The sequence below is a fragment of the Mchenga conophoros genome, linkage group LG23 (genome assembly GCF_057382185.1).
Source record: "Mchenga conophoros isolate Kocher_MC1m ecotype Shallow Benthic linkage group LG23, M_conophoros_male_GT1.1, whole genome shotgun sequence".
In the NCBI taxonomy this organism is placed as follows: Eukaryota; Metazoa; Chordata; class Actinopteri; order Cichliformes; family Cichlidae; genus Mchenga; species Mchenga conophoros.
Window position 1 is genome coordinate 984,848 of NC_140547.1, and position 27,570 is coordinate 1,012,417.

The 27,570-nt window shown below is 46.3% G+C and overlaps 1 protein-coding gene and 1 long non-coding RNA gene across 4 annotated transcripts in view; one reads left to right on the forward strand and one right to left on the reverse strand.

Moving 5' to 3' along the window:
• Positions 1 to 27,570, forward strand: part of obscna (obscurin, cytoskeletal calmodulin and titin-interacting RhoGEF a) — a 39,594-nt gene that overhangs the window by 10,851 nt on the left and 1,173 nt on the right. The window contains exons 23-76 of one of the 3 annotated variants that reach the window (XM_085266142.1): positions 1 to 267; positions 640 to 906; positions 1,057 to 1,323; positions 1,421 to 1,687; positions 1,816 to 2,082; positions 3,374 to 3,643; positions 3,806 to 4,084; positions 4,192 to 4,449; positions 4,544 to 4,810; positions 4,933 to 5,199; positions 5,318 to 5,584; positions 5,706 to 5,972; positions 6,123 to 6,389; positions 6,626 to 6,892; positions 7,032 to 7,298; positions 7,458 to 7,724; positions 7,797 to 9,962; positions 10,037 to 10,109; positions 10,193 to 10,281; positions 10,367 to 10,476; positions 10,626 to 10,826; positions 10,954 to 11,036; positions 11,247 to 11,420; positions 11,498 to 11,657; positions 11,768 to 11,869; positions 11,967 to 12,131; positions 12,260 to 12,418; positions 12,522 to 12,699; positions 12,909 to 13,022; positions 13,958 to 14,125; positions 15,754 to 15,856; positions 15,945 to 16,074; positions 16,167 to 16,272; positions 18,524 to 18,632; positions 19,734 to 19,864; positions 19,946 to 20,058; positions 20,219 to 20,387; positions 20,491 to 20,578; positions 20,654 to 20,854; positions 20,937 to 20,997; positions 21,077 to 21,154; positions 21,234 to 21,406; positions 21,590 to 21,616; positions 21,708 to 21,860; positions 22,042 to 22,087; positions 22,161 to 22,238; positions 22,347 to 24,057; positions 24,180 to 24,305; positions 24,407 to 24,529; positions 25,955 to 26,122; positions 26,234 to 26,336; positions 26,432 to 26,467; positions 26,572 to 26,811; positions 27,102 to 27,325. In XM_085266142.1, coding sequence (XP_085122268.1) covers positions 1 to 267; positions 640 to 906; positions 1,057 to 1,323; positions 1,421 to 1,687; positions 1,816 to 2,082; positions 3,374 to 3,643; positions 3,806 to 4,084; positions 4,192 to 4,449; positions 4,544 to 4,810; positions 4,933 to 5,199; positions 5,318 to 5,584; positions 5,706 to 5,972; positions 6,123 to 6,389; positions 6,626 to 6,892; positions 7,032 to 7,298; positions 7,458 to 7,724; positions 7,797 to 9,962; positions 10,037 to 10,109; positions 10,193 to 10,281; positions 10,367 to 10,476; positions 10,626 to 10,826; positions 10,954 to 11,036; positions 11,247 to 11,420; positions 11,498 to 11,657; positions 11,768 to 11,869; positions 11,967 to 12,131; positions 12,260 to 12,418; positions 12,522 to 12,699; positions 12,909 to 13,022; positions 13,958 to 14,125; positions 15,754 to 15,856; positions 15,945 to 16,074; positions 16,167 to 16,272; positions 18,524 to 18,632; positions 19,734 to 19,864; positions 19,946 to 20,058; positions 20,219 to 20,387; positions 20,491 to 20,578; positions 20,654 to 20,854; positions 20,937 to 20,997; positions 21,077 to 21,154; positions 21,234 to 21,406; positions 21,590 to 21,616; positions 21,708 to 21,860; positions 22,042 to 22,087; positions 22,161 to 22,238; positions 22,347 to 24,057; positions 24,180 to 24,305; positions 24,407 to 24,529; positions 25,955 to 26,122; positions 26,234 to 26,336; positions 26,432 to 26,467; positions 26,572 to 26,811; positions 27,102 to 27,325 — 12,717 coding nt within the window. Of the gene's footprint in view, positions 268 to 639; positions 907 to 1,056; positions 1,324 to 1,420; positions 1,688 to 1,815; positions 2,083 to 3,373; positions 3,644 to 3,805; positions 4,085 to 4,191; positions 4,450 to 4,543; positions 4,811 to 4,932; positions 5,200 to 5,317; positions 5,585 to 5,705; positions 5,973 to 6,122; positions 6,390 to 6,625; positions 6,893 to 7,031; positions 7,299 to 7,457; positions 7,725 to 7,796; positions 9,963 to 10,036; positions 10,110 to 10,192; positions 10,282 to 10,366; positions 10,477 to 10,625; positions 10,827 to 10,953; positions 11,037 to 11,246; positions 11,421 to 11,497; positions 11,658 to 11,767; positions 11,870 to 11,966; positions 12,132 to 12,259; positions 12,419 to 12,521; positions 12,700 to 12,908; positions 13,023 to 13,957; positions 14,126 to 15,753; positions 15,857 to 15,944; positions 16,075 to 16,166; positions 16,273 to 18,523; positions 18,633 to 19,733; positions 19,865 to 19,945; positions 20,059 to 20,218; positions 20,388 to 20,490; positions 20,579 to 20,653; positions 20,855 to 20,936; positions 20,998 to 21,076; positions 21,155 to 21,233; positions 21,407 to 21,589; positions 21,617 to 21,707; positions 21,861 to 22,041; positions 22,088 to 22,160; positions 22,239 to 22,346; positions 24,058 to 24,179; positions 24,306 to 24,406; positions 24,530 to 25,954; positions 26,123 to 26,233; positions 26,337 to 26,431; positions 26,468 to 26,571; positions 26,812 to 27,101; positions 27,326 to 27,423; positions 27,439 to 27,570 lie in introns of all 3 variants that reach the window. The other 2 variants (XM_085266143.1, XM_085266144.1) reach the window with 2 other exon arrangements.
• LOC146546292 (uncharacterized) lies at positions 10,267 to 14,067 on the reverse strand. The gene is made up of 3 exons (XR_014890885.1): positions 13,933 to 14,067; positions 13,753 to 13,818; positions 10,267 to 10,808 (listed from the first exon to the last, which is right to left on the reverse strand). It is a non-coding gene; the product is annotated as an uncharacterized LOC146546292 (long non-coding RNA).

Genomic DNA, 27,570 nt, shown 5'->3' on the forward strand with positions numbered 1-27,570 from the left:
AGCGGCCCATCAAATTTCTTCAAGACTTGAAGAATATTCAGGTGCAGGAGGGCGGTGTTGTTACACTGTGCTGTGAGCTGTCCCAGCCTGGGGTCCCCGTGCAGTGGACAAAGGGAGACACTGTCCTTTCAAACGGAGACAAATACCAGATCAAGCAGAGCGGCTGCATCCACGAGCTCCACATCAGGAAAAGCCTCCCCGAGGACAGCGGCACCTACAGCTGCATTTGTGATGAGATAAAATCCACGGCAACAACAATTATTACTGGTGAGATGCATTCAGCAACATCGTTCACGGGGCGATCGTGGCTCAAGAGTTGGGAGTTCGTCTTGCAATCGGAAGGTTGCCGGTTCGAGCCCCGACTCGGTCTTTGTGTCCTTGGGCGAGACACTTCACCCGTTGCCTACTGGTGGTGGTCAGAGGGCCCGGTGGCGCCAGTGTCCGGCAGCCTCGCCTCTGTCAGTGCGCCCCAGGGTGGCTGTGGCTACGATGTAGCTGCCATCACCAGTGTGTGAATGTGTGGATGTGTAAAGCTTTGGGGTCCTTAGGGACTAAGTGCTATACAAATACAGGCCATTTATAATTAAGCTTTAACAATCTACAAATGTTTTTGTAATGTTTCTGGCTATCACTCCTTAGCAATACCAGTGACCTTTAAGCAGAAACTGAAGAACCAGGAAGCTGTGGAGGAGGGCTGCGTGACCTTACGCTGTGAGCTTTCCAAAGCTGGAGTCCCCGTGGAGTGGAGGAAAGACGCTCAACTGGTGAAAGAGGGAGAAAAAATACAAACAAAGCAAGAAGGCCGAGTGGCGGAGATGTTAATCAGAAACGTAACTCTGGCAGACTCTGGCGAGTACAGCTGTTCTGTTGGGACTGTTGTGACATCAGCTGACATCAAAGTAAGAGGTAAGCTTCACTACAGCTGGGGTAGAGATACAAACTGTCCAGCTGGGAATGACCACAGGAGAAAACACCCAGCACTTCCTGTTAACCACGGCAGATTTAGAAAATGACTTGTAATTTCAGATTTCACTCACTTTGTTTTCTTTTCTGTAGCACTTCCTGTTACATTTACAAAGGAGGTTGAGAATTTGGAGGTGAGGGAGGGGGACGGTGGCGTTTTCTGCTGTGAGCTCTCCAAACCCGGAGCTCCGGTGGACTGGAGGAAAGGCAGAGTGATTCTGAAGCCTGGATACAAATACGAGATGAAACAGGAGGGACGCGTCACCAAGCTGATCATCAACAACGTGGAGGAGAGCGATGCCGGCAAATACACCTGCAAGACTACAGACAGCCAATCCACTGCTGAGATCACAGTTAAAGGTAAACCCAGCTCCCACACTAGAAACACTCAATCTGAAAGAATGAACTTTTATAAAAGTCAAATAACTCCATAACTCCTCTTTGGTGCTTCTTGCAGCGCCGCCGGTCACATTCAAGACTAAGCTAAGGAACCAGCAGGTGGAGGAGGAGAACAGCCTGACCCTGAGCTGCGAGCTGTCCAAGCCCGGCCTTGCTGTGGAGTGGCGGAAAGGAGAAGAGCTGCTGAGGAATAATTTCAAGCACCAGATGAAAAATCGAAACAGCGTCATGGAGCTGACGGTCAAAAACGCACAACTGGAGGACAGCGGCCTCTACAGCTGTTTCTATGGAGATGTCAAGACTACAGCCAATGTCACAATCACACGTAAGCCAAGAGTGTAGATGTGAAAGTGTCTGGTTCATTCATGCTCCTAAAGCCTACGTTTACCAAATGAAATATGTTCTTTCCTGATCGTTAGACTTCAAATTCGATTTTCTTCTCCACATCCACAGCTATCCCGCTCACGTTCAAAATGGGTCTGAAGAACCAGGAGGCCCCTGAAGGAGGCAACGTGTCCCTGCGCTGTGAACTATCCAGGGCCGGGGTGCCCGTGCAGTGGTGGAAGGGGGAGGACCAGCTTTATCATGGAGGACGGTTTCAGATGACGCTGAAGGGGAGGGTAGCTGAGATGACCATCAGAAACATCCAGCCAGAGGATGTTGGCGAGTACAGCTGCGCCTTCGGGGAGCAGAAGACGACAGCTGAAGTCAACGTGAGAGGTATTCGAACAGTTTACTTTTCTTTATTGCATTTTATTGCGAATTGCTACCCTGGACCCATGGGCTATGTTGTCTGGGGGCTTTTGCCCCCTGGTAGGGCCCCGCTCTGGAGCCAAGCCCGAGGCAGAGCGTCTGGTGGCTAGGCTTTAGTCCATGGGGCCCGGCCGGGCACAGCCCAAAAAGGGGACACGGGCCCATCCTCCTGCAGGTCCACCACCCGCAGGAGGCACCGTAGGGGTCGGGTGCATTGTGTGCCTGGCGGCGGCCAGGAGTGGAGGCCCTGTCGGACTGATCCCCTGCCAAGGCTGAACTCTTATCCTTCAGGCCCGACCTGCGCTGTATAACTGTGCATTAAACATGCTGGAGTTGTATTTGTGGAACCGCAATCCCACAATTGATATGAACCCATTAATTTATCCCTTTCCTGAACCGCTTACCACCCCGGTGAGAACTGCGCCTCTGTCAGACCTTCACGCGCCTCCCTGACCACCGGCAGGCACGGATCCTCACGCGCCTCCTCCACAAGTAGGCGTGAACCCCCGCGCAGCTCCTCTTTTTCCTTCCTGTCACCCGTCAGGCATGGACCCTCGTGCTCCGCCTCCTCCTCCAGCGACAGCTTGGCAGGTTCCCCCCGTGCTCGCCGTGTGCTGACCTCCGGCTCGGGCTGAGCAGGTGGGTGAGCTGTTGGTGGACCCAGTGGTTGTTTCGTGGCCCTCCTCCAGGGAGCAGGAAAAGGCAACAACAGGCGGTACAAGCCGTTCCCACCTGAGGAGTGGGGATGGGTGCGGCGGCAGGCTGCGTCCTGGCTGGTTGCAACTTGGGGGCCGGCACGGGCGCCAGAACATTCCCGACGTCGGCCACTCCCATGCATTCGAGGGATGACGGTGGGGGTGGCGGCGATGTCGGCCAGGACTGGATCTGAGCCGCCAGACTCGCGATCCTCTGCATGCGGCACTTAACCAGGTCCTCCAGTTCTTCCTGCTGTGTGGCCACCATCTCAGCCGCCATCTGGGTCAGCTCCTTCCCCGGCTGGCCCAGTCGCGGGTCTGCTGTGTCCCCTTCCTGGGGTTCAGCACCACTGTAACAAACCCACAGCAGACCCGGTGCACGTTCATGCTTTCAAGCATCTCTTTATTACAACTCAAGGTTGACGTTCACGACACACACTTTTTTGCGGATGCTGTGCAGGTGCGTCTGCCTTACCTGCACGGCAGTGCAAGCCACGCCCACCACACTGTGATCATCGCCTCTTTGTTAAAAAAGTAATCTGAATATCTCTTTCTTCACGCAGCGGCAGCATCGGTGTTCTTTGAAAAGGAACTCGAGAGCCAAACTGTGGTGGAGGGGAAGTCTGTGCTGTTCTCCTGTGAAGTCTCCAGTCCTAATGTGCCCGTAACGTGGAAGAAGGGCAACACCGTGGTGGAAGAAGGAGAACGCTGTATCGTGACAAAGAAAGGCCCCAGTCACACTCTGCAGATCAAGAAATTGCATCTGGAGGATGCTGGGGAGTTCAGCTGCATCACCAGGGGCAAAAAGACCACTGCCAAGTTGATTGTCAGGGGTGGGTGTATATGGCAGTCTAATGTCATTATTTGTTGAAGTATTGGGCTCATTTATTTACATGACACGAAATCCAGAGCTGACCCTTCTGAGTTGAGTTAATGTAAACGTATCAAATTCCCTTTTCTGCTGAAGCTGTATCTAGCTCCTGCTTCCTCCACAGAGCGCGTTCGGATCGTTACAGAGCTTCAAGACAAAACGGTGACAGCGGGAGAGGACGCGGTGTTTGTGTGCGAGCTGAGCCACGCAGACGTGAGCGAGGGCGTCTGGTGGCTTGGGAACAGCCCTCTGCAGAAGAACGAGATGAACCAGATGACGTGTCGCGGCCGCCAGCACCGACTGGTCCTCACCATCACAACGCCTGAGGAGACGGGCACGGTTGCTTTTGTGGTCGGGGAGGAGAGGACCTCTGCACGCCTGCTGGTTGTTCCTAAGCCTAAAGGTGAGCATAAGAACACAGTAGAGAGGGTGTATTTAAGTAAAAACTAATAAAATGCTTCAAAGTTATGTACCCCCTGATGATCACTGGGATTTGATATCAAATTCTAGTTTTATTGGAGGAGAAGCCCAAAGACACAGTGGTCATGGAGGGCGAGACGGCAACTTTGAGTTGCACCACCTCTGACCTCACCACCTTGGTTACCTGGAAACGCAACCACGTTCCTCTTCGAAATGGTGATAAATACGAGATGCGCAAGGACGGAAAAGTCAACCTGCTGCTCATCCGTGACGTCGACCCCCTGGATACTGGTGTATACTCTTGTGATACAGGAGATATGCAGAGCACTGCCAAACTCGCCGTCACTGGTACTTCAGGGCAATGAGCTAAACAATCTTATGATCAGCACGTACAGTGAGGCGTTCTTCTTAAACTATTCCCATTTCTGTCCTTTTCCCCCAGAGCTTCCTCCGTTCTTCCAGGAGGAGCTTCAGAGTGTGGAAGCTGAAGAAGGAGCTTCAGCCACCCTGTACTGCGAGCTCTCCAAACTTGGAGTTCCAGTTCAGTGGAAGAAAAACAGCTTGCCCCTGAGAGCGAGCAGGAAGTATGAGATGCGACAGGACGGTTGCTTCCTCCAGCTTCACATCAAGGAGCTCAAACTTGAAGACAGTGGCAGCTACTCGTGCCAAGCAGGGGGTGCAGAGACCAGTGCGACTGTGTCTGTGAAAGGTGTGTGAAGTGTTACTGTGTTAGCATCCTTCCAGTGGCAGAAACATAATGCGTGGTGATGGTGTGACATCACTGAAAACCTTTCAAAAGGACTTTCTTCTCCCTTTTAACACATTTTCCAGAACTTCCTCCATTCTTCAAGAAAGAATTAAGAAGTGTGGAGGCTGACGAGGGAGGTACAGCCTCCTTGTACTGCGAGTTGTCCAGACCTGGAGTGTCAGTGCTGTGGAAGAAGAACAGACTGCCTCTGAGAGCCAGCAGGAAGTATGAGATCAGGCAAGAGGGCTGCAGCTTACAGCTTCACATCAAGGAGCTCAAGCCTGAAGACAGTGGCAGCTACATATGCCAAGCAGGAAGTGCAGAAACCAGCGCAAATGTGTCAGTGGAAGGTGTGTGAATGGCTGATTTGCTTGGTTTGTTTTACAGCATCGTTAATATCTGAGTAGAAATCATTTCTGCATTTCTACATTTTCGTTCATTACTTTCAAGCCATCTTCTTTTTTGCAGAGCTTGCACCATTTTTCCAAAAAGAGCTGCAGAATATGAAGGCAGAGGAGGGAGGTACAGCCTTACTGTGCTGTGAGCTGTCCAAGCCTGGGATATCAGTGCAGTGGAGGAAGAACAAGCTGCCTCTGAGAGCCAGCAGGAAGTACGAGGTGAAGCAGGACGGCTGCCTCCTCCAGCTTCATGTAAAAGAGCTCAAACCCGAGGACAGCGGCTGCTACACGTGTCAAGCAGGAAACGCAGAAACTGGTGCAAATCTGTCAGTAAAAGGTACGTTAAACTATAGATTTGCATTTGGTATATTTTCAGGACATTTTAACGTCTAAAGCATCACTCGGGTAATCCAGGAACATTTTTATTCATTACCTTTACTTCCTCTATTTTTTTGCAGAGCTTGCACCATTTTTCCAAAAAGAGCTGCAGAATATGAAGGCAGAGGAGGGAAGTACAGTATCGCTGTGCTGTGAGCTGTCCAAGCCTGGGATATCAGTGCAGTGGAAGAGGAACAAGCTGCCTCTGAGAGCCAGCAGGAAGTATGAGATGAAGCAGGACGGCTGCCTCCTCCAGCTTCACATCAAAGAGCTCAAACCCGAGGACAGCGGCTGCTACACGTGTCAAGCAGGGACGGCTGAAACTACTGCAAAAGTGTCCGTGACAGGTATGCAAAACAGAATCCACCATACAAACACACACGTTTCATTCTGTATGTTGCTATCTTACATTAGCTGTTGAAAAGATATTTTATACGACTTTTGTTTATGCCTGAAGTATTGTATGTATCCTGTATGTATGATGACTTTTTCTCCAGAGCGCCCACCTGTTTTCAAACAAGATTTGAAAGATGTGGCTGCCGAGGAAGGAGGCACCGCCTTGCTGCACTGTGAAGTGTCTAAACCTGGATTATCAGTGCAGTGGCAGAAGAACAAGCTGCCTCTGAGAGCCAGCAGGAAGTATGAGATGAAGCAGGACGGCTGCCTGCTCCAGCTCCACATCAAAGAGCTCAAACCCGAGGACAGCGGCAGCTACTCGTGTCGAGCAGGAGCTGCAGAGACAGCTGCAGCTCTGACAGTGAAAGGTGTGTGCAGCGAGAAAAGACTTTTCCCAATCATTTGGTAAAGCTCTGATATTAGTGCTGCCTTCTGTTATTCTATCCTGTCCTATTATTTGTTATTCATAATCTATTAGTTTAGTTTTTTTTAATAAACTCACACACTTGAAATATTTGTAGTTTAAAGAGAAAATATAGTTAGTGATGTATTAGCATGGTTCCTTATACATTATGAATTTTAAATTCCTTGCCTATTTTACCAGAGCTGCCTCCTTTCTTCAAGAGAGAATTACAAAATGTAGAAGCCGAGGAGGAAAGCACAGCAGCCCTGCACTGTGAAGTGTCTAAACCTGGGGTGTCAGTGCAGTGGAAGAAAAACAACACACCATTAAGAGCCAACAGGAAGTATGAGATGAAGCAGGACGGCTGCCTGCTCCAGCTCCACATCAAAGATCTTAAACCTGAGGACGGCAGCAGCTACACCTGTAAAGCTGGAGGTGCAGAGACCAGTGGGACTGTGACAGTAAAGGGTTTGTACACTGGTTTTAAACTCATCCACAGCAGACATTTACATAGTAAAACAATCTATTACATCTTCTTGTACATAGTCCATTGTTCACTATGAGCTAGATATTAAAAACATAGCGTTACCTTCCTTCCTCACCTCAGAGCTCCCTCCATTCTTCAAGCAAGGTTTACATAGCATGGAAGTTGAAGAAGGACGCGTGGCTTCCCTTTCCTGTGAACTGTCTCAACCTGCAGTTATGGTGCAGTGGAAGAAGAACGGGCTACTGGTGAGACCGAATGCAAAGTATGAAATGAAGCAGGAGGGCTGCTTCATGCAGCTGCTGATTAAGGAACTCAAAGTGGAAGACAGCGGCAGCTACACGTGCCAAGCAGGCAAAGCAGAGACCAGCGCAACTGTAACAGTGAAAGGTTTGTGCATGAGTGCATTTCAGCTGCATTCACGGAGTCTTAATATCAGTTTCTGAGCACTTGTGGCACTTTAGCATTATGTAAGCTAAATCGTAGCATTCTGTATTTCTTAGTTGACCCTGTATCAAACTATTTGTTGGGCTGTTCTATCCCACCTAGAGCTCACTCCATTCTTCAACAAAGAATTAGAAAGCATAGAGGCTGAAGCAGGAGGTACAGCTTCCCTGTATTGTGAGCTGTCTAAGCCCAGCGTATCAATACAGTGGAGAAAGAACAAGCTCCCACTGAGGGCCAGCAGGAAGTACGAGATGAAGCAAGACGGCTGCTTCCTGCAGCTGATCATCAATGAGCTCAAACCTGAAGACAGTGGTAACTACTCTTGTCAGGCAGGAAGCATAGAGACCACTGCAATGGTGCAAGTAAAAGGTACGTTGATTTATTGCTGATCGGCGAGGTTACAAGAAGGTAAACACACTCATGTTCATTTCCTTTGTCCAGGACAACAACCGACTCCAGCAGAGGCACAACCTCCAACAATCATGCTGCAGGCAAAAGAAACAACTCCTGCTCAGGAGACGCAGAGACCAGTGGTCCCAGAGGGTAAACCAGCTCCTCCTGAGCCGAAAAAGAGGGCAAGAAAAGCATCAATTGCAAATTCAGAAAAAGACACGGAGCTTGTTTTTGACCTCAGACCGTCTGCGCTGAAGCATGATGATAAAGTCCAAAAGGACACTCAGCCTGCAAGAGCTGTAGAAAAAGGCACGGATGGTGCACAGAACGCAGCACATGGACAGATTAATAAAGTGAAGGACAGGGAGGTGAACAAGAAAGCTGATAAACCTGTGAGACTACAGGAGACTACAGACTATAGGGTTGACGGGGAGGTCGAGGAGCCAGCTAGGCATTTGGAAAAAGAAACTGATGCTTTACCGGAGATGAAACAAACAAGACGACATACTGAAGAATTAGCTAAAGCTGACCACGAAGAAGTTCAATCAGACAGGGCTTTGGATAAAACATGTTTTGCACAAAGGAAACAAAAAGAAAAGAAACCTGGAACTGAAAACAGCTCCGAACAACTAGAAATACATTTGGCAAAAACAAGTGGAGTTGAGGAGAAGCAGAAACATCCAGCTGCAGAAGTAGGAACGATAAGCCAGGATGACAAGTCTCCTGTGAAACCACCGCAAGGGTTGATTAGCAAAGAATCAATGAAAGATCAAAATATGACATCTTTAGAAAATGAAGGTGAACTAGACAAGACAGAAGGAGAGCCTTTGAAACCACCAACAAGATCTAAAGGAAAACTGACAGATGGAAAGCCACCAATCAAGTATTTACTGAAGGATGGTGAGGAGATCCTTCCTACAATGTTAAAGATGACACAGATCGATTCTGAAGAAGACAGCAAACAGAGAGGTCGTCTGAATAAACAAGTGTCCAAAGAGTCAGAGAGAGGAACAAAGCCAGAAAAAGAGCCGACTGAACAACCAGAACGGCCGGTAGAAAAGGAAGATGCGTTTACTCATCCAAAGCCTCCTGTGAGGACAAAAAGCAAAGTAAAAGGTGTAGAAAAACAAGTATCACGGGACACGGAGACGGATCGAGAGGAACAAGAGCCAACAACAGCAGTGGTAAAAGTTCAAGACCAACCTATGAAACAGCTTCTAAAGCCGTTAATAAAACAGGCCGAAGAGAAACCAGCATTTGAGAGGAACCAGTCAGCAACTGAGGAAACAGAGCAGCCTGCCAACCCTCCATTAAAACAGCCAGTTCAACCCATGAGAAAAGAACCGGAAATGGACCAGGACGTGAGACTGGCAGTGAAGCCAACGAGGAGGGAGGAAGAACAACAAACACAGGTGGCAGAAGACATTCCCCTCCTTTATATTTCTGAAGATGAAACTTTCTCAGAGGCTCTGACTGAGATACCAGCTGCCCACAGGGATGTCCAGCCCCACGAACCCTTTGTTGAGATTGCACTCCAGATGACAGAACCATTGAAGGAGTCTCCGCCGGAGATCGATATCAGCACCGAGGATGAACCACAAATGCAAGAGGCTGCGGTCAAGATCCAGGCTGCCTTCAAAGGCTTCAAGACGCGCAAAGACATGCGACCTGTTTTTAAAGAGGTTTTTAAGAACCAGACAGCAGATCTTCACAGTACGCTCACACTAATGTGTGTTGTCGAGGGAAAGCCCAGCGCAGTACGGTGGCTCAGAAACGGGCAACAAATTTGCAACGACCAGAGATGCAGGATTACGACCACAGATGATGGAGAATGCACACTTGTGATCAAGAACCTGTTAAACAGCGACAGAGGAATTTATACCTGTGAGGCGGTCAATAAGTTTGGTGTGACCTCCTACAATGGAAACATAACAGTGGTGCAAACCCCCCAGCCTGCTCCTGTGGCACAGAAGCCCGTACACCCACCTCTTGCAGCCATTACTCCTTTGCAGCTCGCCCCAACAAAGCCCGCAGCCCCGCCCAAAGACCAGAATGAGAATCTGCCACCGAGTCAAGCGCAGGTGCCCACGTCAGCAGAGGACTATGCAGAAAGCATGAACGTGTCGCTGTGGGAGGCCTACACGCTGACAGAGCATGCGCCCCAGCAGACCCCCCAAGAGAGGAGACGGTCCTCTGTCATGGCTGCCAGCTCCAGTGAGTGACTTAGCTTTAAAAACTTGACTGGGTCACATTGAAGCACTAATGATTCATTACTCTGCCTTCAACAGTGTCGAGTCCCTCCGATTATGACACAGCTCCCGATATGATGGAACCTGTTGAGATGTCCACAATCACACCGAGGTACCAGATAAAACATTTGATTTATTCTATGAATGTCATTTTGTTTGGCTGTAAAGATGCCAAAAATATGAATATTGTCACAGGGAAGAACCAAAACCAACAGAACAAGCAGCTCCGAAGGATGATAACGAAGAGACAACCCAACCTCCGAAGATGCTATTAAAGATCAAAGGTCAGCAAGGTTATTTATTTAATATATTATTTATGCAACTTTCTGAGCAGGTGTACTGAAGCTATCCTCTATTACAAATGTTTAGGGGCCCATGACAGTAAAATGAGGACACCATCTCCAAAACATCGTGCCCACACGCCCTTGGACAGCACAGTCTCTGGATCTGAGTCGGAGGGGGAAGAGGACAGACGAGAGGTGATTTACGTTGATTGGATGCACGTTATCGTCTATTTTTATGTCCTTTTTAAGCATCAGTGGAACAAATCTGAGAAAGTCACTGTATGACAAAATAATATTGCACACGTCCCAGGCATAAATAATGTATTTGCTGTTTTCTTCCTCAGACGTCTGAAATATATGTGGCTCGAGCTCACTGTAGCCCTAACAGTGGCAGTAAGGAGAGTTTTATTCTGAAGGAGGGCCAGTTTGTAGAGGTGCTGGACTCTGTTCATCCTGACAGATGGCTGGTGAGGACCAAACCCACCAAAACCAACCCTGCTCGGCAGGGATGGCTGTGTCCAGCATACCTGGAGAAGAAGAGAAAGGTGGGATGTAGACATCCGCATGACAAACATGTTGAAAATCTATACTGTTAGTTTATTATTATATCAACAAAGACGTTGAGGATTTAAAAAATGAGCTTTTAATAGTTATAACTGTCATTTTAAACAGGAGACCTTCCCTCAGCTGAGAGCACGTCAAGAGGATCTTGATGGAATTGGATGTACAGGAGAAGAGTACAGGAGAGGCCTGAGGTGCGTCATACTGCCAGATGAGCTTTACTAGTATTGGGATACTGGATGACTTATACTGATGATGACTAAACTGTGTCAGAGTAAATACATGCATACATATTTCATGTATGTTCATGCACTTCTACGATACTTTGGTGTTGGTCATCACAGCTGGTCCTGAATAACATCTTGGCTTCTGTGATGAATCCATTTGTTTCCCTGTATCTTTAGTCAGTTGATCCAAGGCCTGATTGACGGAGAGGAGGAGTTTGTGAGAGAGATGAAGATGTTTATATCTCAGCAGCTAAATTTTCTGGACTCCAGCTACCGCATCCCCGTTAACGTCCTCAACCAGAAAGAGCTCATTTTCAGGAACATCAAAGACATCGTGTTGTTACACGAGAGGTGATACACACGTGCTAGATCAAAGGCAAAACGCATCAACGTGTCAAATCACAGTAACAGAACTCGTGTTTTCTCAGGTGTGTCCTTCCTGGGTTGAGGGAGTGTGCCACAGATGATGACGTGGCCATGCATCTGATCAAACACAGAGAAGACTTTGAGAAGTATCTGCACTACATGGTGGGTCAAGCTCAGGCAGAGGCCTGCATCGCTGACAAGGCCATCCAACAGTTTTTCAAGGTATTCACAACTGAATTCAAGTATAAACATTTAATGCTGCTGAAACAAAGGTGTGGAGAGCAGGATTACTACATCAGTCTAATGTGTTGTTGTTTCCTGGCATATTTCAGGAGTTACCAGAAGCTGGTAAGCTGGACGGTGCTGTTATGGATGTCCTTACATTCCTCCAGCAACCAGTGGAAAGAATTCAAACTTACCAAGCATTACTAAAGGTCAGCATATAGATTTAATACCATTTAACATTTAAGGCTATCAGGGCTAATCTTCTTTAAAGTGTGTCACATGAAAAGTTCAACTTTTTACCTGCAGGAGTTAATCAAGAATAAAGCTAAGAGTGGCCAGAGCTGCCATCTGCTGGAGGATGCTTTCTCTTTGGTGTCCTGCCTTCCCTGGAGGTCAGACAACCTGCACAAGGCGTCTCTGATTGAGAACTACCCGGCTCCTCTTATTGCCCTGGGCGAGCCCGTGCGTCAGGTGGGCAAAAATGACTTATATACAGTTTAGATCTGGTTCCAGCATGAAACAAGCAAACCAAAAAAAACTGTCGTAACATTCTAGTTGTGCAGAAACGCACAAATGATTTCACGTCTTCTTCTCTTTAGGGATCCTTCACAGTGTTGGAGGAGACTCCAGAAATTAAGACCACCTCTAGAGGGCATCAGAGACAAGTCTTTCTCTTCAGGGAATGCATTGTACTGTGTAAACTGAAAAAAGACACCAGCATGAACCGAGACACCTACACCTTCAAGAACAAAATGAAGGTAAGGTCATTTGTCGTTCTGCGTCGCACCACGCCGTACACTTACTGCTTTTCCTATTCTTCATGTCGTCCTCCCACTTACTCGTCCTCCTCATTGTCTCCAGCTGAATGATGTGGAAATAAAGGAGACTGTGGGTGGAGACGAAAGGTCTTGGGGCTTGTGGCACGAACACAGAGGCTCCATAAGGAGGTACACGCTGCAGGGCAGCTCCACGCTGCTCAAACTGTCCTGGCTTAAAGACCTGAAGGAGCTACAGCAACGTTCCAGCCTGCCTACTAACAGTAAGTCTGTTAGTCCAGGTACTGAACATCGAACATTTTTATGATAAAACCATAAAACTAAATACTGTTTCATTCATTAACCTAACACGGCAACATTCAGTTCTGAAACGCTGGATTAAAAGTTATTTCAGTGATAAACAGTCAAAGATAAACTGATGGGTCCAGTTACGCTGTGTGCTTGATGTATATTTGTGTGTTTGCATCCACAGGTCCCCCAGTGTTTGGCTCACTGCTGTCTGACTGCACATCGAAGATGGGACAAACAATCAAGCTGACCTGCAAAGTGTCAGGATCTCCAAAACCAGAGATCAGCTGGCTCAAAGGTTTGAAAATAGACACATAATAGAAAATTATACTTCACATGGTTGCATCTGTTTGATGTTTTATCAGATCAGATTGTTTGCCCTCATTCGCATACATATCTTGTTATTTATGCCGTCGTGTATCCACATTTTGCATTCAAAGTAACTCTGACTTATATGAAGAACTGACAGTTAAGCCAACTTTTACATACTGTGCTGAACACATTTATCAGACGACCACCTAATGTGAGGCTTACACCTGCCCTGAAGTACCAGCATCATTTTTATGCTTCTGTAATGGTTAATCCAACATTTAATACATTTGTGTTTTCGTGTTTTTATATCGGGTTGTCTTGTAAGTTTGTTGCGCACTTCATCACGTGCCAATCCTTTGTCATCTGAACTCGTGTTAGGTATAAAACTGCATTTCACCTTTTCCACTTTAAAAATCAACCCAGTGTCTCCAAAAGTGGATTCTGTTCATCTGGACGCAGCGTTTTGTGGGAGAAACGTTTGGTCACTCATCCAGGTGACTGCTTCAGTCTCAGCTGACTGCAGGTTTCAATCTTATAAAGAGTACATATGATGACTGAAACCAGCCCACTGAAGGAACAATGGGCTGGGAGGTCAGTTCCTTCATCTTAATTATGCAAATTATCTTCTGAAGAAGTCACCTGGATGATGACGAAACGTTTCTCCCACAAAACGCTACGTCCAGATGAACAGAATCAACTTTTGGAGATTTACTTACCTGGATGATTGAGATGCATCAAGACAACCCAAAAAGGTGGTTTCACTTTCAGGTATTACTGTGTTCCTAAAAAGAAAAGAAAACGTGTATTTGTGTGACATGTCACGGAGACAGTGTCCAGAATAGCAGACGAGTTTATCACCACATAATTGAGTGTTATGGTCACAGTGATGAACCTACCTGGATCCTGATCCCTTCCTCCTAGATGGCCTTCCTATGGAGGACGACCCACGTCACATCATCACCGCAGACCGGTCGGGCTCCTGCAGTCTCATCCTGGACAGCCTCACTGCGGAGGACTCCGGAGAGTATGCGTGCTACGCTACCAGCTTCATGGGCAGAGCTGGCACTCTGGCTAAGGTGGTGGTGCAGGGTGAGTTACCAATCCGAGTTTAAGCTATGCTAACACTGGGGCTCGATTGATATGTGCGCATGCGTCAGACGGCACGCAGCCTGTTTCAGCTGCTGATGCTTTTGTCTCCTTACTTTAACTTTTTCTTACTTTTGTCTTTTACTTTGTATGTTAGTGTTTGTTTTGTCTTTTCAAACATGTGGATCGAGAAAGTTTTGGTTCTCCTTGTTGTCAGGGAACTACTTTGTATAATTTCTCAGCGATTGATAAAGTTTTGTGATGCTGATTTACTTACAAACAAATCTGTGCGTAAATCACGCGACTGTTTCACGCACGTATCCATGATTGATCAATATTAGGAACACATTTAGACGTAAAACAAATAAAGAACTTCTTGGTTGCCTTCGGAATTTAAACACAAATCTTTAAAATGAATACTACACCTACTACACCTACTACTGCTTTCACCATTACTTCTACAACTAACAACAACAACAATAATTATTGTTTTTATTATTGCCTTTTGGTTATTATTTACAAAAATGTCCTTTTTTTTAAACAGCATAAACAACAAAATGCACAGAATTGCAACAAAAAGAAAACATGTAAATTAAACAAATTACTAAATGTAGCGATGTGGCCTTTAACCTTTGTAATTTAAACATATTCCCCTATACGTTATTTTATTTTATCATAGCTTAAACATTACCTTTCTTCAGGATGACTTCCATCACGGCAGCGTGATTTCTTGATGCTGAGAATTTGGATCTTTCTTTTCATTGTAGTGAGTTTTTGTTTTTAGGTTGACACACGGCACCTTGTCCGTGTCTTCCACCTGTTTCTCTTCTTTCTCGTGGTCTGTTGGGCTTTTTCGTATCAACTTTGTGTTTTTTATTTAAGCTGCAGTGATCTCAGGGGAAATCATATTCGTCGCTTTTTATTTATTGATTTATTTTTAAATGTTTCGTCACTCCAGTCGAAACACTTTGAAAAGCTACACCTCTTCCGTCTTACTCCTTGGACCTCAGACAGCATTGTGTAATTTTCTATAGTCTGACCTTATTCCCTGCCTGAGAGGTGCGGGCTTCGTTCTTACACCATAGTCACCTGTTTTGCCATTTCACATCTGTGCTTCTTTCTGCAGAGAAATGGAGCGGGGCAGTATGCAGATAGTATGCAGATAGTATGCTGATTGCACAACGCTGCTGTGTCTGAATGATTTTGATTTACTAACATGCAACAACATACACCGTTATGCACGTTTCATAAATCCAACTTTAAATTTGCCTACAAAGGGTAAGGGTAAGAACATTTCCCCTGAGAGCTCCGGAGTTACTAGAATAGAATAGAATAGAATAGAATAATCCTTTAATTGTCCCACAAGGGGAAATTTGGTTGTAACAGCAGCCAGAAAGACACATATACAACAAACAGGACACAGGAAAGAAACATACAGTTTTGTATTTACATCAAGGACAGTGGTTACTATAAACAGAGTACTGTACAGTTATTAAATTAAATAAAATTACAAATAAGAGGCAAACCCAGGTTGTAGTGTGAATACTTACCTCTTATAATATTAATATAATAGCTGCTGCTTGTGGTTGTTTCTAGGCTAAACCTGATCTTTTCATGCTTCTTTTCTCCAGCTCCACCCAGATTTGTGAGTCGACTGGAAAGTGCTTGTCTCATTGAAGGAGAGGACATCCAGTTCTCCTGCTCCACATTCACCACTCCGTTACCGAGAATTAGGTATCGCAGCGCAGAGCTGACCGCTGTAGTCGCTTTACGATTTTGCAACTATTGTGTTTCTGAATGCAGCGCTGCTTGCTCTTGACAGGTGGTTGAAGGATGGCAAAGAGTTGACTGACCAGCAGAAATACTTGATTATGAATGATGCACGGAGCGGGATCCTGTCTCTGACCGTCGTCAGGGCAACTGAAGCAGATATTGGGCAGTACGAGTGTGAGGTATAAAACATCGTCCATGTGTGAACACAGCTGGTGTCACGAATGTCAGAGCTCTGCCTTTGATATGTATGAAAATGTTTTATTTTGTTCAGCTTTGGAATGAACTTGGTGGCGTCAAGTGCAAGGCAGGTTTATGCCCCGCCTATGTCCCCCCGACTGACCGCGAGAATGACCAATCACAGGACTTACCTCCTAAAGGTAAGACAGTTACAGCCAATGAAGTTAACATCCTCCACCTAGGATGGGAACCCATAAGAGCCTTTTTAAGTGGGTGGGGGTCACACTGTCACTAGTTCAGCTGCGTTGGAGAAAGGGTGAAGCACATGCCATTGTCCAGTCACCCTGTTCTTACATCACACCATGTGACATCTCTTCCCTTCACTACAAACAGTTTGGATCAGTTTCACCTTTCCACCCTTCATTCATTTGATCAAGTTTACACCATTTTCAGACTTTACTCACGTTTTCCTTTCCCCGTTTCACACACACTCACATCATGAATAGTTCCCACCACCCTACCAGCTGTCACTAGATTCCTAAGGATTATGGCGTTGGGTGTAGTCTGCACTGTAGCTGCATGCCACAGAGTTGATGCAGTTTCCATTTGCACTGTGTAGCAAATGCAAAATCCTAACTATTAACTGTCATATATCACACGAGATAAAACCACGTCAACATTTATTCACCATCAACCCATTTCCCATTTGGCACGTCATGAAAAATGCACACTTCATATCCATATCATCTCAGTATCTGTAACTACCATCTTCCAGCAAAAACCAACTTACACATAAATATCTCATCCTCTCTAATACTAATCTAAAACCTGAGTCATTGTCTGTGAAGCTTCTCAGTCATCCAGGTCATCGGAGTCTAAGGAGCTTGGAAAGAAAGGCGCCTGGACTTCTTTAAGTTGCTTGAAGACGTTTCACCTCTCACCTGAGAAGCTTCCTCAGTTCTAGGGTCAAATGGTGGAGAGTCCCAGATTTAAGCCCTGTGGGAGTATCCCCCCAAGTGTTCGTGCTCCCCGCTGTCGTGACTCTGCACACCCTGTGCGTGCTGTCCTTCCTCTCCACGCTCCTCCTCCCGCGGGCAAACACGATCAGTACTTCCTGGATTAACACACTGACTTGGAAGTTTCACGCAATGATCCCGCGTCGGAGAGAGCTCCACCACACTCTCAAGTAGCTCCTCCGACGAGGCCTGATCAGCTGCAGGTGTGTCACGGACTTCAGGTGTGGCCAATCACTTGCCAGGGCCACACCCACACACCTACATACACACATATATCTACAAGCAGGGAGAACGAGGGACAGCAATAACAAAATACATATATAATAATAATAATATAATTCATAACTGCTCCGGGACCTTGGGTCGCTCCGACCCAGGACGCTGACACCAAGAGGGACATGGACCCCCTAATGATTACTCCACCCAAGGTGTGTAAATCTGGGACTCTCCACCATTTGACCCTAGAACTGAGGAAGCTTCTCGGATGAGAGGTGAAAGTCCAGACGCTTTTTTCTTTCCAAGCTCCTCAGACCTGAGTCATTGTTGATCTTCTCTAATAACAGACTGTAGAGCTGTAGCACGTCACCCTCTGCATGTATGGGACGTCTGAAATGTTTTAGGATCACATGGTGTTCTCAAAGCTAACATTTGTTCTGTTGCCATAACGATGGGATCTAGTGTCTACCATTCAACATAGACACCATACCTTACTGCACAGCATCCCATGAGAAGACCCCGTATGCAACGTTTTGTGTGTTTCATCACATTTCCACTGTTCACAGAAGGCATGGATTCAAACTAAACAGATAAATATACAAAGCTTGGAAGTAGCTGTTACTGAATATTATGCAGTGATTTTCCAACTCTGCTAGTTTTGCTACAGAATCCACACTTAAAGCAGAGCAATACAGTAGAATAGAGCAATCATTGTAAGTATAGCATGTACGATCTAAGTATATCTATATTTTCTGGACTGTTGACGCCATGTTTGTCCTTCCATTGTCCGTAACTTACGTATTTTCTCATCTTCCCTGTACTGGTCCTAAAGCAGGAGGTTCCTCACATGGACAGTTCCATGTAAGTCATCATTGTCATGATAACAAATAACCACTCAGCATCCTCCTCTCTCCTCTTGCCAACGCATGCCCAGCTAACTCTTCACTCCTGTGAACAAAAGATGGTCATGTGCTGGGCAAGTGTCACTTTTGCGCCCGTCTAGCAGGGGGCATGTGTCCATGTCCTGTTGATGTGGTGGGTTGGTAAGATCCAACCCAGAGGCTGAAGGTAAGGATCACAGCACATTGTTGCTGTTCCTGCGCTGTAAGGTAATGTACCCTACGTGTTTCCTTTTTCAACATATTAATAAGAGTAAAATCCTTTGAAATATATAATTACTGCCATTGTTTTCTGTCTGAGTTGGTTTTGATCTTCGTAGATCCCGACTCAGAGGGCTGGTCTGCTGCATTTGTGAAGAAATGGTTACAGGCTGATTTCAACCCAACTTCTATTGCAAGGATGCTTTTTCCTCCGGAAAGTCCTGAACAGTAAGTTCAGCTTTATGCACTGACATTCGCTTCCACATTACATCCCGATCATGTTTTGAATGTTTGTCTCTGTTTAATGGTTTGCTTGTGAAACTAGATCTGGATTTTAAGCATTTACTGTGTAATAACCAGTGTTGGTCAAGTTACTTGAAAAAAGTAATCAGTAACTAATTACTGATTACTTCCCCCAAAAAGTAATCCTGTTACTTTACTGATTACTTATTTTTTAAAGTAATTAATTACTTAGTTACTTTTTAAAAACATGATTTACAACCTGCATAATCCATCATACAAAATGTGATCAGATGGAAAAGTCTCCTTTTAAAACTTGTTTTATTAGTTTTAATCTTTTAACTTTATGCATCAAGCAAACATTAAATTATCTGCAACATTCTCTGACTGGAAGAAATTAGTTTAACATTTAAACCTATTTTCTGCACATTCCAGCTCATAAAATAAAATATTTTGTGTGTTTACACTCAGTCTTTCAAATAGATGCAAGTAAAACACAGCAGAAAATAAATAAAGTCAAAGACTCAGCGGTCCTGTTGCTCTATTTTCACCTGTAAAGCAGGAGTGGGGTAGGCGGAGGGTTACCCTGGTGCAGGTGTGCTGCGGTCAGTGGAAGAATCCGCGAGTTTCTCTGTGAGTTTCCCATTACGTCGTAGCTACTCGGTGCTTGTTGGAAGTTTAGGGGTTTTTTCGCTGTAAAAAGAAGTTTTCTTCCCACGCACAGCGGACACTAATGTTTTTGTCACTTTTTATGGAGTCAAACTCAAAGTAAGGTCAGTACTTCCACGCTTTAAACGCTGCACGCTCATACTCTCTCTGCACTCGATATATGATCCATTGTTGATCTGCACACAGCTGTTGTCACGAACGTCGCACTCGCTTACGTCACTGTCATGAGACACTCTCGCAAAAAATCACGGTTTTAGTAACGCAGTAACGCAGCGTTCCTACGGGAAAGTAACGGTAATCTAATTACCGTTTTTGCAATAGTAATCCCTTACTTTACTCGTTACTTGAAAAAAGTAATCGGATTACAGTAACGTCCATCTCTGATAATAACTGTGTCCTTAATCTAATGTTTGTCTCCAGCGCTGAGGGTGGTGCTGAAGTGAGTCTTTACGCCCCCACGTCAGCCGATCCAGCAGCACAGCAGCCCATGTGTTACCTCGAGGAAGAAGAGGAGATCTACATCTCAGAGCAAATACAAGAAATTGCAGATGGTATCCTTGCCTCCTACTCATAACATGCAGAATAATATCACATTTTACATGATTAGCTCATGAATCAAATTTCTTGTTTAGCTCCTCCCTCTATCCAGATACCCATCGAGGACCTGTTTGTAGAGCCGGGTCACCCATCGACATTTACAGCCATCATCACAGGAAGACCAGCACCTAAGATAAAGTGGTACAAGGTATGAGCAGAGTTTTTTGAGTTGTTTTCTAAACGGATTTTTTGGTCTATATCAACTCTTCAAAGGTTGTAACAGGGAATCACATTGTTCTAAGATCACAAACCGCTGGTTTCAATCTGAAAGCTTATTTATAAATGAAACTGCTGGTTCACATTAATAGGATGAAGAGGAGCTTGCAGCCAATGAGAATGTGAGGATGGGACAACATGGTGCCCGCTGCTCATTAACCATAGTGTGCACCGAGGGTGAGGACAGTGGGATGTACGCCTGCTTCGCTCACAACAACTCTGGTTATGCATCGTGTCAGGCTGAGCTGACAGTGGAAGAAGGTAACACGGGAGCTCAAAATAACCAAAGGGCTGCTCGTCGCTGTAGCATGCGTTTGTTGTTTCCAGCGCTGGAGTTAGTTGCAGCTTTAGTTTTTGCCTGCAGGACTCCTGGAGTTCCAGGAGAGAGAGGTGGAGCTGGGAAAAAGAAGGAAGCTGTTCTCTGTCTATGACGTCCACGATGAAATCGGAAGGTGAATCTGCATTTTCTCTTTAGCATTATCTTTGCCAAGATTTCATGTGCAGTAAATCATCTTTCTGTGTTTTAGGGGAACGTTCGGAGTAGTGAAGCGCGTCGTCCACAGAAGGACCGCTGAAGTCTTTGCTGCCAAGTTTCTGCCTCTGCGGAGCAGCACTCGGACCAGGGCCTTCCAGGAGAGGGACCTGCTGTCCCGCCTCGCTCACCCCCGAGTGGCTTGTCTGCTGGACTTCTTTTGCACCAGACGCACCTTGGTGCTGATCACAGAAATGTATCCTACCTCTTACGTGTTACAGTTAATTTGTGTGTTTGACCACATATTGAAGCTGTGAGTTCTTTAACAGCTTTTCTAGCTGCTGTTCTCACGGGCTTCTGGATCATTTATTACTGAAAGGATCGGTCTCAGAAAAAGAGGTATATTTAATTTACTTTATTAAATGATTTGAGTCTTGCAGAAAAGGTGCATGACACGTGTTGTGTCTTCTTATTTCAGATTCAGTCATTCATACAGCAAATTCTGGAGGGAGTTGGTCACATTCATAGCATGAACATCCTGCATCTGGACATTAAAGTGAGCGCTCTGCTGCATTGCATTATTTACTCTGGGATTTATTTTCACGAAGTCTCTTTTTCATGTTTCTTCCTTTTAGCCTGAAAACATCCTCATGGTGTATCCCCCAAGAGACGAGATCAAAATCTGTGACTTTGGCTTCTGCCAGGAAATAGACACATCCAGGCACCAGTACAGCATGTTTGGGACGCCTGAATTTGTTGCCCCAGAAATTGTTCACCAAGAACCAGTAACTGTGGCCACTGATATTTGGTGAGTTTAACGGCTACATGTATTTTAGATATAAATCAAATACTGTATATTTCTCTACATCCAGATGCAGAACCAACCCTCTAGTTTTATACGGAGATTTAAATAAAAGTAAACGATTATTTGCAGTAGTGCACAAAAGTTAAAAGTTGAAACAAAACGTTTGAATCGTTTCTGTCTTGTCAGGGCCGTGGGGGTTGTCGCGTTTCTCTGGTATGTATCTCCGCCTTTTGAAAGCAATCTTGAAATCTTAAAAACACAGAACATCCAAAAATGTAACGACTCTTAAACTTTATCTGGACAGTCTGGTGTGTCGGTGCCCTTTTGTGGGCGAGACTGACCGCGCCACACTGCTGAGGGTGGGGGAGGGCACTCTGAACTGGGCCGCCCCTGATGTCATGTACAGGAGCCCGGAAGCCAAGAACTTTCTCCACACGCTCCTTCAGCCTGACCCAGAGTAAGGAAGCGCTTTTGGTGTTTTACGTGGGCTCGTGAGATATTTTTAAAGTTATGTGCAAACGACAGAAAGTACCCTGTGTCAGTGATGCTAACGCTGCTAAGCTTCTTATAGCTTCATTATGTTGGATCCAGTTGCTTTAAGGTGAAACAGAGAATGTCTCTGATGTTTCTGTACCTAGGAAGCGACCGTCTGCCTTTGAGTGCTTGGGCCATGACTGGATCCAGGTGAGGTCATATCATCAGGTGTTTCCTTTAAACTGTGAATGTCAAACTTACTGAACATTGGGACTGTTGTCAGGATGAACATGCAGGAGAAGACACGGATGAAATCAATACAAGGAGTCTGAAAGCCTTCATTTCAAAAAGGAAGTGGCAGGTGAGTTCCTGCTGCAGCTTTAATACCTGCCTGGATACAAAAGGAAATACCAGATGGTTTCCTGTAGTGTTAAACATCTTTGTCTGAGTGTGCTCTCTTTCTCTTCAGCGTTCTCTGACATGCATTGGGTCGGTGCTCACGCTGAGGCCCATTCCTGAGCTACTAGATGCTCCTCTCAGGGAGACGGCAGTGACGGTGCCCCGAGAGCCCCAAGAACACAGCAGTACCTCCCCGAGCAGTGGCTCTTCGTCGGAGTATGACGAGGCTGACTCCTGGGACTTTTTCCAGCACTGCAGCCAGACTGAAGAGGAAGAGGAAACAGAGGAAGACTATGATCCTTTAATGGAGAGAGCACAGATCCCAGATCCTTTTCCCAGCTTCCACCAGGATGGAGAAGAGGAAGGGGATTTGACACTAGGCGAGGAAGAGGATGGAGAGATAGTAGGAAGGAGGACTGTATTAGAGCGGAGTATGAGCAGGCAATCGGTCGCATCGTCGGAAGTATCGTGTCAAAGGACACCTCAGAGGGAACGTCGGTCCAGCAAGGACAGCAGTCCATCGCTCTACCTGTCGGATGGGGACGAGGGTTCAGGGAGTGACGGAGGTCGTATTCCTCGGGGAAGCGTCATCCGAAGCACTTTTTATAGCAACTCTCATCAGCTTTCGCCGTTGTCTGCCAGACACATGACATTAAGGGACAAATTTCAAGCTAAGAAGCAGGAGAGGGGCCGCAAGCCGCTCAGGAGGAGCTTCTCAGGACGCCTCAACGAGCCTCTTATTGAATATGTGGAGGATGAGACGGAGACCAGCCGTGGCCAGAGACGGGCATCCGTTCAGACCGCAATGCAGAAGTCCTGCTCGTTTGACAGCGGGGTGGGTTTCGCCCATGCTAACGCACCACCTCACAGAAGGAGCAGGTCTCTAGATGAGTATTCACGTCGGTCTCCCACTTCACCCAAACGTGCGAACGCCGGTGAAGAAGAAGGGTCGCAAAGTCTAAAGGAAGATTTCACAGACGATGAAGTGGCCGGGACAAACTTGCTGACAATCCCAAATTCTCAGCGAGCCACGAGAAGAGGCTCTGTCACTCCTGTGCAGGTGAGGCAGGCTTTTAGAGGAGCCTCTGTTCCTTCGAGCTTGGACCAAGCACAGACGGAGGGAGATGACTTTGCTGGCTCCCAGGGGTCTCTGGCTGAGTCTTTTACTTTGGAGCATGGTGGCTCTGAGTCTTCAAGTAGACTCGGCTCCAGTGAAGAACTGAGTCACGGTCGTCTCAGAGGGAGATACAGATCAGGAGACGGCGATGGATATGATGATCAGGGTGAGCGCCTCGTTGCACCATCGCCTCGCTCTTTCCAAGAAGTAAAACCCCGAAGCTCGTTTCCCCGGGCACCACCACGTAATCGCACACGCTCCAATCCCAACCTGTCCACAAACAGCAGAGGTCAGCTGGGGACGCCGCTAATGCCAAGCCCCAGTCCCAGCCTCTCTTCTCTGCAGGCTCCAGAGAGGCCTCCCAGAGCCCGGGACAAGAAAGAGGGTCACGGCCTCCAGAGGCACGCATCTGCTCCAGCCCTCGAAGCTCCACCACCTACAGGAAGGTCACCAAAACTGGGACTGCTTAACATCTTCCGCAGGCAATCCTGGACTGGCCATTCCTACTCCCATCTGGAGGACACGGAGTTAGGACCAACTCTGGGCGAGATCATGAAGCCTGATACACCCACCATGTCTCTAAGGAAGAGAATGAGAGCGTCAGCCTCAAGTCTGACCAAACTCTTTTCCAGATCCTCCAGTAAAGAGGATGTGAGTGAAGGAGGTGAGGCACCGCAGATGCACCTCAGTATAAGCACTACGTTGTGTTACTGTTGTGAAATGATATCCTGTATTATTCAATCTGAAGTTAAAACCATTTGCTCTTTCCTGTTTTATTTATAACAGGTCCAATAGTGAAAGGATCAGCTCCCGCTCCACCTGAAAGGAGGCGCAGCAGCAGCCTCGAGAGTCCCAAAAGGAGGAGCTCAAAGCTCTTACCATCCTTCAAAATACCTGCGTTTAAAAAGAAAGGTCGGACAAAGGTTACATTCTGTGACTGATCTGCTTTAAATTTCACATCACAGTTGTTGCTTTGAGAACATGCTCTTTTGTTACCCTTTGTTAATATTCAGACCTGCCCGTTCGCCCCAGCAAGGCTGAGGTGCTACAGTTGGATGGAGGCGGAGTCCTCCTGGCGTGGAGGCCGGTTCGCTCAAGCGATCCCGTCACTTACTGCGTGCAGTACTGTACGGACGGTGCGTTCGCAGACATGGCAGGACAGAAATGTGTTTTTTGTTGTTTGTGTGAAAAAGAAATTATTTAGTGTTTATTCCATTATGACTAAACTATATTTTTATGGTCTAAAATAGCGGCTCCAACCTTTTTTGTGCCACGGACCGGTTTATGTCCGACAATATTTACCTTTAAGGTGTCGAGGATAAATACAACAAAATAAAAACAGTACTGGTACCGAAGAAGGAAGATTTATTCATAACATACAGGAACAGACCCAGGGGGAAGGGAACAGAGTTAACCATCAAAACGATAAATAAATAAGGCTAAAACCCTGAAAACCATAAATTTCACTCCTGAGCCTCGACTCTCGAGGCCCGGTACCGGGGGTTGGGGACCGCTGGTCTAAAACACCAGGGAATTTTAATAGCACTGTGTTATTGGTGTTTTCCATTGCCTAAATCAGGGGTGTCCAACTCCAGGCCTCGAGGCCCGGTGTCCTGCAGGTTTTAGATGTGTCCCTGATCCAACACAGCTGATTTAAACGGCTAAATCACCTCCTCAACATGTCCTGAAGTTCTCCAGAGGCTTGAACTCATCATCTGAATCAGCTAGGGATGCACCGATACCAATACTGGTATCCGGTATCGGGGCCGATACTGTAAAATGCGTGTGTACTCATACTTGTAAAAGTTAACCGATACCATGAACCGATAGGTTTTTGTACTCTGTATCGGCCAGTACTCGGATCCAAGTATCGGTATTGTAGCTTGCCATCACCAGTGTGTGAATGTGTGCGTGAATGGGTGGATGACTACTAAGTGCAATAATCCTTTCTGTCATCGTTGTATTTTTACTCAGTTGTATATAGTATTTGTATTTGTATTCTATTTTTATCTTATTGTATATTTATTTTATTCTATTCTGTACAGCTGTGTACTGTATTTATTCTTATTGTATTTTAATTTTTGCCTCATAACTTTTGCACTGTCCACTTCCTGCTGTGACAAAACAAATTTCCCACGTGTGGGACTAATAAAGCTTATCTTATCTTATCTTATCTTATCTTATGACTGGATGTGTAAAGCGCTTTGGGGTCCTTAGGGACTAGTAAAGCTATATAAATACAGGCCATTTACCATTTATTGTATCGGTTTGAAAAAATCGGTATTGTTGCATCCCTAGAATCAGCTGTGTTGACCCAGCGTGAGATCTAAAACCTGCAGGACACCGGCCCCCGAGGCCTGGAGTTGGACCCCCCGGGCCTAAATTTAAACAGTGTAGTTGAATGCAGCACTCCTTATAGGAGGTCACAGGTTATGAGCAGAGGGTTGGGTGGTGATTGAGTGTGATGCTTACGGAGGAGTGTACCTGTGTGTGCATGTATTGCAAACACATCATTTGTAAAACGGCACCAACACTGGCGTCATGGTTTCATGTCTCCACAGGGGCGGAGTGGACAGTCCTGTCAGAGCACGTGGCAGACAGCTGCTACGTGGTAGAGGACTTACCGAGAGGAGCTTCTTACGTGTTCAGGGTGGGTCGTGTCACAAAGACGGGAGCAGGACCGTTCAGTGACGCCTCAGCTCCCGTTGTTATGGCGACTGATCCTGAAGGCAAGAGAAACGCTGTCTCCTATTGGACGTTGTCTTTTTATGATTTCACGTCATTGTTATTATGCTCTTTTTGAAAACATGGTGCAACAGCTGTTTGTGTTTGTTATACAGAGATCCACATTCCTCTCATTCAGACTGAGTCACTGGGGTCAAAGGTCATTGGATCAGAACAAGCAGCACACAAGAACTACAACTTCCTGTCTGAGATCAACAGGTGAGACATCCAACAACGAGCTGCAGCAGTTCAATAAAGTTATGTTTTGTTTCTCTAATCTTTATAACTGAAGAGCTGATTCCTTCTGTTGGTAGTAACAGTGTGCATGATAACACAGGATACCAGAACCAGTAAGCCAAACCTCACTTTACACGCTCAGGTCTTGGCCTTACTATGCAAAGTGCCCTTGGGTGATTTATGTTGTGACTTAGTGCTGCATCCATCCATCTTTCAGGGGTCGTTTCAGCGTGGTAACCCTGTGCAGGAACGCCGAGACCAGCCAGGTGTTTGCGGCCAAGATCACCCCTTACCAAGCAGAGCAGAGGCAGCTGGTGTTGAAGGAGTACCAGCTGCTGAGGAGGCTTCACCACCCCCACCTGGTTCAGCTGCACTGTGCTTTCATCACCTCCGGCTACCTCGTGTTAGTAGAAGAGCTTTGTCCCGGCAAGGAGCTCCTCTACAGCCTGGCTGCGAGGTAAGCGACGCTCAAAAACATCAGCCATGAAGGAGGAGCATAGTTCCTAATAACACTCGTGTGTCCTCGTCTTTCAGTCTAGCTTCAGGTTAGAACTTGTACACATGAATGAGCTTGAGATGGGAAGTCTAAGAATTTAAATAGACGTTATCAAGCAGAACAAACAGAACTGTATATCAAAATGTAAAAAAATCAAGCTAAGCTAATATTTCTGTGCTAATTCATTAGTTATGGCACCTCGGGTGCTGACGTCAAGCTTGACCATCACGTCTGTGTTTGCGTCCTCTCAGAGATCTGTACGCAGAGACTCAAGTGGCCGAGCTGCTCGTTCAGATCCTGAGTGCGGTCGACTATCTCCACGGCCGCCGAGTCGTCCACCTGGACCTGAAGTCGGACAACATGCTGGTGGACGACTGTAACCACCTGAAGGTCGTTGACTTTGGCTCGGCTCAGTCCTTCACGCCCGGACAGCCTTTAAACATCGAGCACATCCAGGGCTTTTCTGACAGCAGAGGTAATGATGTGTGTTTTTTAAATTCACACTAAATGTTGTACGCTGCATTCTGATTGGTCTAACATACTAAACCTCTGACTGTCGTGGCCTTCCGACAGACTCCTGCAGCAAAGGTACACGTTGTTTTACGGAGGACGGATTGATGGAAATAACTCCGCCTAACTCCATCCACCTCAGCTGACCCTAGCTCCCATAGTCTAACAAACCCAAGTCTATTCTTATCCTTTTATCCATTTCTTTTTGGT